We start from the raw sequence: 16,120 nt of genomic DNA on the forward strand, positions 1-16,120 counted from the left end.
CCAGAGATCAGTTCCGAGCTGCAGGCAGATGCAACCTACGCCACAGCTGTACCAACACAGGATCCTTTAGTCGCGCTGTGTTGGGCCAGGGTTGAACCTGCATCCGGGCACTGCAGAGGTGCCAATCCCATTGTGCCACAGCAGGAACTCTTAGAACATATCTTTCTGAACCAGGTTGCTTTTACCACTGACAAGAAAATGATGTAAGACCTTATATTTGAAAAGACTAATATAGTATGTAATATGCTGTTGGTGATTCTTTCATTGATATAGAGAATATCTCTGCAGTCAAGAGTCACAGAGTTCATCCGACGGCCAAATTTGATTGTGTATAGCAATAATGCGTTTTTATGCATACAAGCCCACTGTGAACTCTGACTTTAAAATACACATATTATACTGTGCTATGTATCATATGCCTCTTAAATACAAAAACAGAAATAATTCAGAATGATTAAATATACACATGTAAATTGTTTTCTTAGATTATCTGCACATTCTCTAACAGTGGTTCCCAACCTTTTTCACACCATGAGGCACAAAAACAATGTTTCTTTTGTATCCCAGGATGCTTGTAGTGTAGTGACCCAGCTCTACCTTGCACCCCCACCCAAAGGGCTATGCACAGGCCCCAGTCCCAAGTGTGGCAGACTGTGCTCTAAAGAGAAGCCCACCACTTCAGACAACTCTCACAATTTCCTGTTACCAGTGATCCTTTACTAAAAAGTTTGCTGTACTAAACAGCAACAAATGAGTAGGACTCCTATTCTATATGTATATTAAGGAACTTAACATCTTTTTTTTTTGTCTTTTTGCCATTTCTTGGGCCGCTTCCGAGGCATATGGAAGTTCCCACCCAGGCTAGGGGTCGAATCAGAGCTGCAGCTGCCAGCCTACGCCAGAGCCATAGCAACGAGGGATCCGAGTCGCGTCTGCGACCGACACCACAGCTCACAGCAACACCGGATCTTAACCCACTGAGCAAGGGCAGGGATCGAACCCACAACCTCATGGTTCCTAGTTGGATTCATTAACCACTGCGCCACGACGGGAACTCCAGGAACTTAGCATCTTTAACATGAAAATATTTTCCTGGGTTTGCCATTAATCGTGCTTATGAATTTTTTTTCTTCTTCAAAGCTTCCAGGTACTGTTCAGTTTAGAGACTTTTCATTTCATATTTTCTTCAATATTCTGTGTAGTACTTTTGATTTTTTGTTTAAAGTTTAAATATCACTGCTTCTTTTTTTTTTTTGGTCATTTCTTAGGCCGCTCCCGTGGCATATGGAGTTTCCCAGGCTAGGGGTCCAATGGGAGCTGTAGCCACCAGCCTACACCAGAGCCACAGCAACGCGGGATCCGAGCCGCGTCTGCGACTGACACCATAGCTCACGGCAACGCTGGATCGTTAACCCACTGAGCAAGGGCAGGGATTGAACCCACTACCTCACGGTTCCTAGTTGGATTCGTTAACCACTGCTCCACGACGGGAACTCCTAAACATCATTGCTTCTGCCTGCACCAGTACCACTCTGTTTTTCTTTTAACCTAAGACTACAATTTAATAACTGAGATTTTTTTTGGGGGGGAGCTATACCCATGACATGTGCAAGTTCCCAGGCCAGGGATCGAATCTGCTGCGCACATGGGAATGTCCTGAGAGACCTTTAACTTGGCTCAAATTTCTAACGAATTCAAGTACATCCTATCACACTCAAATATCTCGAATTTGTCCACTTGTCTCTACACCTTAGTTACAGCCTTAGTTTCAAGTCATCAGCACTTTAAGTGTCCTCAACTCTAGTCATGACTTTCTTTCTGAACAACTGTTCTCTTACCTACTCAAAAAATACCTGCGTTTTCCCTTGCCCGTGGGGCCTCCATGTATGCTATTCCCTCTGCCAGAAATGCTACTGCTGTTCTCAATTCCTTTCACATCATGGACCAATAAGAAAATACATCTAGCACGCTATGGTTAACAAATGAGGCTGCTAAAGGCTAGTGGCAGTCAACAGTTCTCCACTTTATTACTTTAAGGCCTGGAGGGGGCGAATTTCTCAGCCCACTTATAATCCACTAAAAGCCTAAGAGTTGGTACCAGCTGGCTTAGTTGGTACTAACGCCTGGTAACCAGCTTTCCCTGACTCAAGAAATACAGGTTTTCTCTATCACAGCCTTTCACATATCACTTAAACAGCCTGTATTCCTCCTCACTATTGTGCACTTAACAGCATGTTTCGATGCCTGGAACTAGTAATGAGTCAAAAATGAATGAGAAAAATGTATAATCACCTTGGCTATCAAGTTAATTCATTAGGTCAAGAAGGCTGCTATAACCAGAACACTGAAACTAAACTGTCAAGATAAATTTTAAATGATGCTTCTAAAAAAATAAATAGCTCTTAGCCTTTGAACATACTGTGTTAAGAAGGTGTGACAATGCTAGTAACACCACATGGATTGCTTTGGCTGTATCAGAGCCAGTGAGGCCTGTGAACCTGCTCATCTACATCTACTGGGTGCCTCCTATCTGCAAGTCAGAGAAAAACCTGTGGGCTATCACTTCCTAGGTGCCATTATCAGAAATATCCTTTGGCACTAAAAATGAAGCCATATCGTCAAACACACATTAAGAAGCAAGTCCAGAAATCTTCAATATACTATTCATATACTGTAGAGAATTATTTTCTTTGGAAAGGCAAAAGAGTCATTGGAAGACTCTAGAATAGTTACATCAGCTAATGCAAATTAGAGAATTTGGTAAGGAACCATTTTATTACAATTTCTCCCCAAAATACCTATAATAAAAAACACTTACTAGAAGTCATCCCTGGTTGTGGCTGTCCCATATTAGGCCCTGGGTTCATGGAAACTGGCACCATGCTTGCAGCACTTGGTAGCATGTTCTGTTTTTGCAGTCTAGTCCTTCGCTTTTCTTCTAGTTCCTTCTGGATCTTATAGATCTTCTCAGCTAGCAGGTGGTAGTATTCCGCCTTTTTGTATTTTAGAAATAGAGATGAGGGGAAAGATGAACTACCATCAGGTAACAGAAAATATGAACTGAGAACAGGTATTAGTTTCATTTAAAGAGGCAGGCTGATACAGCAGAGATTATCATAACCTTGCAAATAACTATACTTCCACAAAGGATAAAATTTTCTTAAAAATTAAAAAAAAAAAAAAAAGAGGTAGGCAGAAACAAAAACAGAGAACAATCAAGCTAATCTACTTTCTTAGATCATTCCAAATTTGAGCTCATGGTTGGAATGATCACGTGAAAAGATGCTTTATAAAGAACTGACAGAGCAAAACATGACCTCTCAAAGTCGGTTTACAATTTACAGCATGTGGAAAGAATACACTACATTTTGAAGAAGTGCCAATTCAGAGAAGAAAGTTCAGCTGATACGGAAATACTACTTGAGATGAAAATACTAATAAGCAGCTGATTCACCATATTCTAGTGAAAATAGCACAGAGCTGGTAACAGCTAAACCACTTTTGAGTTGACAGAAGGACAACCCAGATAAAGTGCCACACGAGTGCACTGCATTATTAAGAGGAAAAAATGTAGGATTCTTGACACACACTTTAAGAAAACTGCTTTGTTGTCGTGACTACACAGTGAGAATAAGACAGGATGGCTAAAGGGTGTCCCCTAAAGCACTGTATCCAATGTACAGACAACAAAGAGGAATACACTAAACAACCAAAAAAGGCCCATTTTTGACTTTATCTAGAAAAAACAGATGCTTACTCGATTGTTTGCAGATTCATACATGTCTCCTTCCACTTTCCGGGCATATGCAACAAGGTTTTCCATTCGTCTGTCTTTTAAAGCAGCAGGATCCGGAGTAGGAAATATGGCTTGAACACTAGAAAGAGAAAATCCTACCGCTATTATATCATGTCAGCTTTTTGTTCTCATCATAGAAATATCAGTATTTGGGAGTTCCCACTGTGGCTCAGCAGTAATGAACCCAACCAGGATCCATAAGGATGTAGGTTCAATCCCTGGACTCTTTCAGAGGGTTAAATATCTGCCATTGCCATGAGCTGCAGCATAGGATGCAGATGTGGCTCAGATCTGGCACTGCTGTGGCTGTGGCATGGACTGGCAGCTGTGGCACCAATTCAATCCCTTGCCTGGGAACTTCCATATGCCACGGGAACAGCCCTTAAAAAAAAGAAAGAAAAGAAATACACAGTATTTCATTTATTTTTTTAATGGCCACACTTGCAGAGACTGAATCCAAGCCACAGATGCAACCTATGCCGCAGGTGTGGCAACACTGGATCCTTTAACCCACTGCACCGGGCTAGAGATCGAACCCAGACCTCCAAAGCACCGAGCCAGTGCATTTGGATTCTTAACCACGGCAGGAACACCAATATAGAGTATTTTAAAGTCTTCCTAATCATTATTTTCTCTCTCTCCCTCCCCCTTTTTGGCCGCACTTGCAGCATGTGGAAGTTCCTGGGCCAGGAATTTAACCCACACCACAGCAGCAACCCAAGCCACAGCAGTGATGCAATATCCTTAAGCTGCCGAGCCACCAGGGAATTCCTAGTATTTTCTCATTTATATACCACAAAGACATTAGGTACAATTTAATTAATTAATTAATCAATCAGGGCGGCACCTGTAGCATATGGAGGTTCCCTGGGCTAGGGGCTGAATTGGAGCTGTAGCCACCGGCCTACACCACAGCCACAGCAACATCAGATCCAAGCCACATCTGCGACCTACACCATAGCTCACAGCAACGCCGGATCCTTAACCCACTGAGTGAGGCCAGGGATCGAACCCGCAACCTCATGGTTCCTGGTCGGATTCGTTTCCACTGCAACACGACAGGAACTCCAAAGTGCAGACTTTTTAACTAATATATTGATTACTGTCACTAGGCAGAATTGTTCACACACTGTTAAGGCTGAAAGACTCCTAACATTTCATGGTGAAGAAGAGAACAGGAAGCAAGAAAGCCACAAGAGAAGTGCTGGCAGAAAAGGCCAGGTTATAAAAATATCAATAGTATTTCTGTGTCTAAGTGCCTGGCAGACTGACTTGAAGCATGCTGACCTGGTAACTCTTTAAAAGACATGCCTACAATCTTACAGTTTGTGAACAAGATGATTTCGAAGATCCTGAGTAATATCTTCATGCCATTGTTTCCGAATTCCAGTACTAGATGGTTGAGCTGCTGTTGGCATAGGACCCAGGGAGGCCACGCTGGCATTTTCACTCATCATTGGGCTTTAAAAAGGAGTCATGAAATAGTTTTAGTGAAGAAGGTAGGAGAAAGAAGGGGATCTCATTTAAGTAGGGCTGACAGTAATGACTACAGCAGGGCCAAAACACTGTGACACGTCTATTTGTATAAGGAGGTCTAGGCGAAACGGTGTGTATGTGTTTATACTTGTGTGAGGGACAACAGTTAAACCCACAATATTTCAGTGTGTGGAAGGGTAGACAATTGTCTTTGTTTAAAAAGACTAAATCTTCTATTTTAAGACTAAGCTGTCACTTTGACAGAGCTTATCCTAGGGAATCCACTGGGCAATGGATTGTCTCTAGGATAGGGCAAACTCTTTCTTCCTCCTCCTTTTCGGCTGTACTCACAGCATATACATTCTGGGTCAGGGATCGAATCTGAGGCCGTAGCTGCAGCCAATGCCACAGCCATGGCAATACCAGATCCTTACCTACTACACCAGGCCGGGATCAAACCTGCACCTCAGCAGTGACCCAAGCCACTGCAGAGACAATGCCGGAGACTTAACCCACTGTGCCACAGTGCAAACTCCGAAACCTGTAATTTAATTAGCTGACTTTGCAATTTCTTCCTATGTTTGGGAAGGTGTCAGTTATCCCAAATAACTGATACAATTTCTAAACAGGTTCTAGAGAATGTTAAGAATAAACTCAAACATACTATTTGTCTTTATTCATCAAGGTATCTCCAAATTAAGGAAATTTAAAAACTCAGACAAGGAATGTCTAACAAGTGCTTGAAACCTGACAAAGGGCAACAAAGACAAAACTTACTTTTGAGAATTTATGGCTGAATGCAACATCGAGTCAGAAAGAAGATTCGATGTTTGAACTCCCACACCTCCATTTACTCCCATAGGACTAGCACCTAGGTCAAAACAAAAAATAAGATAAAGTACTTCAAAAATCAGTAACAACAACAAAAACAACAACAAGGAAGAGAAAGGAAGAAGGAAAAGCTACTTAAGTACTAGAAAACATCACAAGAAATTTTTATCCTTCCAAAGTAAGACTCAAAACAGAATTCTTGGAGTTCCCCGTGGTGGTGCAGCAGAAACGAATCTGACTGGGAACCATGAGGTTGCGGGTTCGATCCCTGGCCTTGCTCACTGGGTTAAGGATCCGGCATTGCCATTAGCTCTGGTGTAGGTCACAGATGTACCTCGGATCTGGCATTGCTTTGGTTCTAGCGTAGGCCAGTAGCTGTAGCTCTGATTAAACCCCTAGCCTGGGAACCTCCATATGCTGCTGGTGCAGCCCTAAAAGTACAAAAGACAAACAAACAAAAAACGAAAAAAAACCGACACAGAATTCTTAAGAACATTAAAAAATTTGAGTAACAAGTAAAATAATCACCATAAACAAAGAAAGAAATGACAAATGGGGGGGTGCTAGCAATATACACAATGAGTAACTACTTGCAATATAATTATAGGAGCACTTATGTATGGGCTAATACACAAAGTACCTTACAATCAACCAGTTAAAAAAAGAACAGGCAACTTACATAAAAATACAATAGCTTTAAAAATGCAAATATGCTCTGTTGCATTTAAAATAAAACTTCAACATATTTCTCCAGTATAAAATGGTGAAAACGTTTTTCAAAGTTTGAGAATACCAAATGTTTAGGAAGGTTTGGGGAAAGAAGCATTTTCAATGGACATACTCATTCTACATATTTTGTCTTACTATTTTTTTAAACAAACACAAATTACACACAGACAATAACAGTAATGATGTTAAAAGGAGTAAAAAATAAAACCAAAACTGCAAGGAATTAAGTTATACATGCATATGCTTTCATAAGCACAATCTATATAAGGACATAAGGAACCTAAGTATGAAGATCCCTAGGGAGGGGAATGAAACACAATGTTTGAGTTAAAATTAAACGTCTTTTTTTTTTTTAAACTGCCACCATGTGCAGCATATGGAAGTTCCTGGGCCAGGGGTGGAATCAGCTGCAGCTGCGATCTACACCAAAGCTTGCAGCAACTCTGGATCCTTAACCCACTGATTGAGGTCAGGGATCCTATCTGCATCCTCCTAGATACTATGTTGGGTTCTTAACCTGCTGGGCCACAAGAGGAACTCCAAAATTAGACATTTTTATTGAATACACCTTCAAACTGGCTTGAATAATTCTATATGCCAATAATACTTTTTCAGATAATAACAATTTTAATAAACACTCTATTTGTTTAAAAACAAAAAAACGCAACAGCCAAACTCATACCAAATTTTCATGTGGTTAAAAATTCTGATAGACAATTCTATTAATATACTCAAGATATTTTAGTTAAAATCAAGAAAAAAAACTTTCCACTAAAATGCAAATAATTGACTAGATTTCTAAATAATGTGTAATAAAAACCCTGTTGCCTTCTTTCCTATGCTTCTAAGTGCTCAGGCAAAACTTTGCTTCTGTCAGCACCAGGGTGGCTCTGAAATATAACTGCTGGTGGTCTGTTTACTCCATGTGTATACTCATTTGTAGAAAAATTATGTATCCTTAACACAAATTTATTGGTGGCAACAGGATGGAGGGAGGAGAAAAAGTAATTACACTGCATATTAATTTGCTTATCTTACTGCCTTCTGATGGCACATGAAAACACAGCCAAACATCCTCTCCAAAGTATTAAGGTCCATTTAATACCTGGCATCAATTGTAAGTAATGGCTCAATCCTAACGTGAAAAGGAATGCCCTTACCCAGGTTAGTATTTAAGACCCCAAGAGTCAGCATTCATTTCAGAATACAACCTTATGGTCAGACACTACTGGCAGAGACAATTAAGTCAGAAAGAAAAAAAAAAAAAAAAAAGAACAAAAAAGAATTCATAGCACATAAAAACCAGTGAGAATATCACACACGCAACCCCATGTATATATTTTAAGCTCTAGGAGGAATCCTTAAGCCCTAGGAGATGACCTATTTTCCCTAAGCTCTAACGAAATCTTTAGAGAATAAGTGAATTTAACAGTAACTAGAAAATTAAGAATGTGGTCAAATACGGTCTCAGAGGGCTTTAGTCAGCTCTGGTTTGGGCTTCCTGTTCCCTCCCTGCTACAGAATCTCTAAAGCCTGATATACACAGTAGAAACCCTATTCTTTTGTTTATTTACTCACTTACGTGTACATCCAGACCTGAGATGTTTCAAAGGAGGGATCATGTCCCTTTAGTATGTTTGTTTTTAGCACACAGCACACTGAAGTGAATGCTGTCTATTATTTATTCGAATGCCCTTGTCAATCACAGGTACCTAAAATTTATTACTCTGAGAATGTCCCAGCATTATAGCCAGTTCTGCCACAGTGAGACACATCTCTAGTCCCAAGTTGTTTCTGTGAATATTTTCCCCATGAGTTAGTAAAAATGTGTGTTTAGGTGCTTCATCCTACTCAGTATCACACACCTCAGGTAAAGGTTGTATGACATAGATTCTTAAACCATAAACATGAACATACTTCTAAAAAAAATCTGACAGCCCGTGGAAACAAACTAGGGACCATGTCTAACAAGTCAGATATAAAACCTCCAGAAGAGGGTACAAAACAAAACCCAGACGTTCTTGACAGTAATAGTTCCACAATTTCCATAAAATAGTTGAAAGTTAGGTAATCAATGATTTGAAGGTCAGCAATAAAACAAGAGAATAAGGATACTATGAAGGCTAGCTAAAAGCAAATGAAGAGTCCCAAGAAATTTTTATGCCAATGGGAGTTGCCATCATGGCGCAGGGGAAACGAATCCGATTAGAAAACATGAGGTTGCAGGTTTGATCCCTGGGCTTGCTCAGTGGGTTAAGGATCTGGCGTTGCTGTGAGCTGTGGTGTAGGTCAAAGACACAGCTTGGATCCCGAGTTGCTGTGGCTCTGGTGTAGGCTGGCAGCTGTAGCTCCAATTGGGACCCCTAGCCTGGGAATATCCATATGTCAGATGTGGTCCTAAAAAGACAAAAGACAAAAAAGAAAAGAAAGAAATTTTTATGCCAAAATTATTAAAACTTGACGGAATACACACCACCATCCACGACATATTCGTCCCCTAAATGTTTAACCAAGGCCTAGTGATAAGGAAACCATCAGACAGATACAAACTATGAGACAATCCACAGGGCTCATCAAGTCAAGTGATGAATAAAGAAAAGTGAGATGACTTCTAGATTGAGAGAGACAAAAAGACAACAAAATGAATACGAAATACTTCACAGATTTGGGGTGACAATTACAGAAATTAAAATACAGATTGTATATTTACTGAGCCAATGTTAAATTTTGCAGGTGTGGTAACAATACAGTGGTTATGGAAAAGACTGTCCTTTGTTACTAGGAAACACATGCTGAAACAGTTAGTAGTCAGGTGTGAGGATATCTCCAGTCCACACAGAAACAAAGCTAATGTGGCAAAAATGTTGAAAATTAGTAAATCTTGAAAAACAGTATATGCTATTATCTTTAGTGAACTACAACAACTTTTAGGTAGGTTTGAAAACTCCGAATTGAAATTTAAGAGAAAAAATGTAATCATACAGGGGGAAAATGTCACCAAAATACTATCTTTAAATCTGCAACAACTACGAAAGAAGAACCTGGAATTTTTTTTTTTTTTTTTTTTTTTTTTTTGCTTTTTAGGGCCACACCTGCGACATACAGAGGTTCCCAGGTTAGGGGTCTAATCGGAGCTACAGCTGCTGGCCTATACCACAGCCACAGCAATGCAGGATCCGAGCCTCATCTGTGATCTACACCACAGCTCAAGGCAACACCAGATCCCCGGCCCAGTGAGCAAGGCCAGGGATCAAACCCGCGACCTCATGCTTCCCAGTCAGATTCATTTCTGCTGCCCCACAACGGGAACTCTGAACCTGGAATATTTTAAATCACTTGTCAGGGAGAATACACTGATGCTTTTATGTAAGTTGCTTTTGTTTACAAATAGGATAAAAATATTACATTATTAAGGGGACACAATATAATCTTGTTTGTGAATTTGGCCTACCAGATCTAGTCCGAACCTGAAATATCCTAAAATAAGGATCATCAGTGGAAGGAAACCAAAGTGAAAAGAGCTTGGCTTAATATTTAAAAATCATAAAAGATGTCAAGAGTAAGAATACAGTCATAACACTTATTTGAAAATTTAACAACTTTGAATTTACTTGTTTTTTTCTGATAATAAGAGTACTAGGCTAGGGCCAAGCTGCAACTCCAGAGTCACATTTCTGATAATTACTCAAATTACTATATTCCTGGAGTTCCTGCTGTGGCTCAGTGGTTAATGAATCTGACTAGCATCCATGAGGACGCAGGTTAAATCCCTGGCCTTGCTCAGTGACTTACGGATCTGGCATTGCCATGAGCTGTGGTGTAGGTTTCAAGTGCATTTCGGATCCTGCGTTGCTGTGGCATAGGCCGGCAGCTACAACTCTGATTCCCCTATCCTGGGAATCTCCATATGTTGCAGGTGCAGCCCTAAAAAGCAAAAACAAAAAACCCACTATATTCCTAGTTAAATCCATTATAGAACAGTAATGGTGACAGAATCCTTAAAGGATCACTCCTGAAAAAACAACAACAACAAAAAACTCATATTCTAAAAACCCCGGTCCAAACATCATCCAAAAGTATAGTTTTTTTTGGCCATACCTGCGGCCCTGACCAGGGATTGAAATTGAGCTACAGCTGCAACCTATGCCACAGCAATAACAACATGGGATCCTTAACCCACTGAGCCCAGCTAAGGATCTAACCCACACCTCATCAGCAACCTAAGCTGCTACAGTAGGACTCTTAACCCACTGGGCCACAGCAGAAACTCCTCTAGTCCACTTCTTAAAACTTCTTTCTCAAGAATTATTTAACAAGTTGGCATTGCTTGTTACAGTTAAAAATAACAAAAATCCTACATTTTCACAAGAGTAGTGAGCCCAGGGAGTTCCCGTCATGGCTCAGTGGTTAGTGAATCCAACTAGGAACCATGAGGTTGCGGGTTCGGTCCCTGCCCTTGCTCAGCGGGTTAACAATCCAGCGTTGCCGTGAGCTATGGTGTAGGTTGCAGACGCGGCTTGGATCCCGCATTGCTGTGGCTCTGGCGTAGGCTGGTGGCTGTAGCTCCGATTCGACCCCTAGCCTGGGAAGCTCCATGTGCCGCAGGAGCGGCCCAAGAAATAGCAAAAAAAAAAAAAAAAAAAAAGAGTATTGAGCCCAATTTTGTGTTCTCATTTAGAATCAAACAGTAATGTGCAGGAACTAAAGTCTGCACTTATTAACAGAAGGATGGAAAGGTTTCATAGGAAAAAACATGGTGGATTATGGCAAATCAGACTGTTTTCTAGTTACAAAAGAACTTCATTTTAGAATATGAGGCAATCAACTATACTGATATAAAACTAAAAAAAGGCAAAGTATTAAAAGTCATGAGCTTACTTGTGCTGGGTTTTTAAACTATTTGTACAAAATTGCTTAGATGTTCAACTGCCTGACAGTAAAGATAATCATACAACAAATCTCCTTTATTTTACCATACAGTTAGAAAATAAAAACCACCCCAAATGAGGATATTAGAACACTGCTCACACTTCCGCTTCCCTCTCAGTTATATCATAGGAAGAGAGGTTAGTCAAACAAATGTATTTGATAAACTGAAAGTCACCCATATTGTGTAAAGAAATATTCTGTTGTAACACATGGGATCCCATTTCTAGAAATCTAAAATCATAAATGTATAATAGGATTAAGAAGCAAATAAACCAGTAGCAGTTGCTTCTGGTATATGGATTATAAGGGGATTTTTTACACTATAATCTTTTAAAAGTTACTTCAAAAAAATTACTCAGTAACAAGAAAAGTAAGAGGGGAGACAAGGGAGAGAGAGAGACAGACACAAAGAGAGATTAAAATAAACTGAGAAGTTGGTCTTGCATACTACATGGCATTTACACACACAACTGCTATCACATCTGTCACTAGCAGGACCCAAACTTACTCATGTTGCTCATGGGCCGCATCCCCTGGGGAGACTGCCCAGACTGCTGGTTTTGCTGGCTCTTTGCTTGCACCTGGGGTGGTGTGGGCATCTGGTTTACTTGGTAGGGTAGTCCAAGGGCTGCATAGGCTCTTTCTATGGAGCTGGGGTCAATCTGACTAACAGTGCTTAGGCTGGGAGTAGACTGCTGACCCACTCCTAGAGAGCTAGTATTTCCAAGTCCAACTGGTGCGCCAGTCAGAATTGCTAGAGAAAACAAAAGAAACAGTATTACAACATTAAAGATAGTGAGAAAGAAAACAATACTGTGTCTTAAACATGAATTATTGTTACGGGGTTATGAAATATATGCATCTTATTTCCCGTTACTTCCTTGAAAAAATTTCTAGACGAAGAACTGACTGGTCAAGAGGAGATCACTGGCATGAAGGGCTTCTGATCCAAAATACAAAAAGCCTTCCCATATCGATGTTCCCATCAATACTGTATGAATGCCTCACAGCCACACAAATGCCAACATGAGGTAACGTCACTTTTCTTTTTTGTCTTTTTGACTTTTCTAGGGCCACACCCACGGCATATGGAGGTTCCCAGGCCAGGGGTCAAATCAGAGGTGTAGCCTCCAGCCAGAGCCACAGCAATGCGGGATCGAGTCTGCAACCTATACCATGGCTCACGGCAACGCCGGATCCTTAACCCACTGAGTGAGGCCAGGGATCGAACCTGCAACCTCATGGTTCCTAGTCGGATTCATTAACCACTGAGCCACGACGGGAACTCTGAGGTAATGTCACTTCTGTCAATGTGACAGGAAAGAAATGGTAGTTAACTTCACTTCTTAATTAATGGGGATTTTGGGGTTATTTCCACCCTCTAGTGAATTGTCTATTTTCGAGTCTAAATTCTCTACTGGGCTATTTATGATTTCTTCATTATTTATGGAATTTAATGCCTTTTTTTTTAACATGTTATACACACAATTCCAAATTTGTCTTTCCGTCCTAAATGCTAAGTGCTTTTTGTTTCTAAAGGTGTGGTGGCTGCATCTTCTACTTTTGATTTGTCTTTTCTCTAAGAAAAGCTCATCACCCCAGGCTTCTACAATAATAAACTATTTTTATCTTTACATAATTTCAAATCATCTAAATATTTAGATCGCTAGTATAAAGGAGTTAAGTAGCCTGCCCAGCGATCTTTCTGGGTCTTACTTTAGGTAGTAAGTGGTTTAAGTCTAATCTGATTAATATGAAGTTACTGGTAAGTGGAAATAATCTAGGAGACAGCATTACGCAGTCGCAGGAAGTCACACAACCAAGAGGCACTCTATATCTCACCAAATTGCTTTGGTGACAGTCTAAGAATATTTTTGACATAGAAACTTTAAAGATTTAATTGCTTACACTGCTGATTTCTCTTATCTCCAGCATTTTTAAGGGGCAGGCACACAGGACAATCATGCCTTGTACAATTCTTCCAGTGTGAAATGATTTGTCGAGAAGATGCACAGTGTGCCACTAAAAAGAAGAAAAATGATGCTTTACATTATTATTAGCAAAATTATTTATTTACTTACTTATCTGTCTTTTTAGGGACGCACCCATGGCATATGGAGGTTCCCAGGCTAGGGTTCTTATCAGAGCTGTAGCCTCTGGCCTTTGCCACAGCCACAGCAATGCCACATTCAAGCCACATCTGTGACCTACACCACAGCTCACCCCAACATTGGATCCTTAACCCACTGAGTGAGGCCAGGGATTGAATGCGTGTCCTCATGGATACTAGTCAGATTGGTTTCTGCTGAGCCACTACGGGAACTCCCTATTAGCTAACTTATTGATCACACAAGTACTACAAATGTTATTAAACCTCCTGCCTCTTCATAGGGTGGTTATTAATATCCAGAGAGGTTATTAACATTCATGGAATATTTATTGATATTTTATAGTTGAGAAAATAGGCAAAAACTAGTTAAGTAATTTGCACAAAGTCACAGAGCATACAAAGAGAGATTCAAACTCAAGCAGTCTGGCTTCAGGAGCCCCTATTTTTCACCACAAAGCTCAATAATCGACTTGTATTATAAAAATCTATAAAAACAGATTTTTTTTGGGGGGGGGGTCTTTTTAGGGCTTCACCCGTGGCACAAGGAAGTTCCCAGGCTAGGGGTTGAAGTGGAGCTGTAACTCCCGGCCTACACCACAGCCACAGCCACACCAAATCTGAGCTGTGTCTGACCTACACCACAGCTCATGGCAACCACTGAGCAAGGCCAGGGATCAAACCCGTGTCCCCATGGGTACTAGTTGGGTTTGTTACTGCTGAGCCACGATGGGAACTCCAAAAACAGATTTCTAATGACTCCAAAAATATGCAAATTATATTAAGTTGTGTAATACTATGTTAGCACTGCCCACATGACAGTTAGCAAACCCTTAATAATATTTAAAGTAGGGCAAATAAAAGTCAGAAGAATCATCACAAAAGGAAAGTCTCTAAAACCGCCTCTCCTACTACCTCTCTAGATACTCCTTCATAGACTGATAACTGAATTGTATCATAACTTAATATAGTGTAAGGCATTATCAGTAAGGAGTCTCAAAATAGAGTAAAGAGAATATGTGATCACTCCAACTATATATAAGTATTAAGTGCTGAGCACAAAAACCCTCTGAGCCCACTCACCTTGGCAGGACTTGCCTGACTGGCAGTGTGTCATGTGGTTAAGGACGTTCTTCATTGTACGACAGTGGGGAAGGTTGCACTGCCTCACTTCCCCATTAGCCTGCTCCCGGCGCTGGCACTTGTGAGCATGCAAGAGGAGAACAAGCTGCTGCTGGATAAGCTTGCGCTTCTCTGGATCAGCCGTGTGCGCTCCAGAACCCATCCCTTGGGCTACTGGAGTCACCAGACCTGGCTGCTGGACCTGTGGGGGTGGGGCCTGCTGCTGGCCCTGAGGGATAAAATAATAAAGATACATTTGTTAGGTCTCATAGGGTGCTACCTCCTTAATAAATATGGACTTGCAGATTTTTCAATGAACATCTTTAAGAACTACTATACTGCAGACCCCATTTTTTCTTTTATTAAAAAAAAATTTTTTTTGTCTCTTGTCTTTATAGGGCTACTCCAGTGGCATATGGAGGTTCCTAGGCTAGGGGTCCAATCGGAGCTGTAGCCACCAGCCTATACCAGAGCCACAGCAACACCGGATCCGAGCCGCATCTGCGACCTCCATCACAGCTCACAGCAACGCCGGATCCCCAACCCACTGAGCAAGGCCAGGGATAGAACTTGAAACCTCATGGTTCCTAGTTAGATTCATTAACCACTGTGCCACGACTCGAACTCCATTTCCTTCTTTCTTTTAGGGCCACACCCACGGCATATGGAGGTTCCCGGACTAGGGGGTGAATCAGAGCTACAGCTGCTGGTCTACATCACAGCCACAGCAACGTGGGATCTGAGCTGCGTCTGTGATCTACACCATAGCTCACAGCAATGCTGGACATTCCCTAACCCACTGAGCAAGGCCAGGGATCAAATCCGCGTTCTCCTGAACCCTAGTCAGATTAATTTCTGCTGAGTCATGATGGGAACTCCACAGCAGACCCCATTTTTTGGTATAGGGTTCTAAGACATCTAAGATAAATGATGGCTTCTATGATCAAGAAGTTCAATTTAGGGAGTTCCCGTCGTGGCGCAGTGGTTAATGAATCCGACTAGAAACCATGAGGTTGCGGGTTCGGTCCCTGCCCTTGCTCAGTGGGTCAAGGTTCCGGCGTTGCCATGAGCTGTGGTGTAGGTTGCAGACGCAGCTCGGATCCCGCGTTGCTGTGGCTCTGGCATAGGCC

General features: G+C 41.2%; 1 protein-coding gene across 2 annotated transcripts in view; it reads right to left on the bottom strand.

Moving 5' to 3' along the window:
* EP300 (E1A binding protein p300) overlaps nt 1-16,120 on the bottom strand; it is an 83,138-nt gene that overhangs the window by 30,961 nt on the left and 36,057 nt on the right. For both annotated transcript variants that reach the window (XR_014802951.1, XM_084955173.1), the window contains 7 exons: nt 14,952-15,219; nt 13,670-13,783; nt 12,270-12,515; nt 6,050-6,143; nt 5,120-5,257; nt 3,758-3,875; nt 2,819-2,993 (listed from right to left, as the gene is read on the bottom strand). Coding sequence is in view for 1 of the 2 variants with exons in the window: in XM_084955173.1 (XP_084811299.1) it covers nt 2,819-2,993; nt 3,758-3,875; nt 5,120-5,257; nt 6,050-6,143; nt 12,270-12,515; nt 13,670-13,783; nt 14,952-15,219 (1,153 nt within the window). In the remaining variant the exon portion in view is untranslated. The remainder of the gene's footprint in view (nt 1-2,818; nt 2,994-3,757; nt 3,876-5,119; nt 5,258-6,049; nt 6,144-12,269; nt 12,516-13,669; nt 13,784-14,951; nt 15,220-16,120) is intronic.

Source organism: Sus scrofa, chromosome 5 (assembly GCF_054392235.1).
Source record: "Sus scrofa isolate SSC_HxYL_T2T_F1_AM1 chromosome 5, Sscrofa_HxYL_maternal_Yorkshire_Landrace_v2.0, whole genome shotgun sequence".
Classification (NCBI taxonomy): domain Eukaryota; kingdom Metazoa; phylum Chordata; class Mammalia; order Artiodactyla; family Suidae; genus Sus; species Sus scrofa.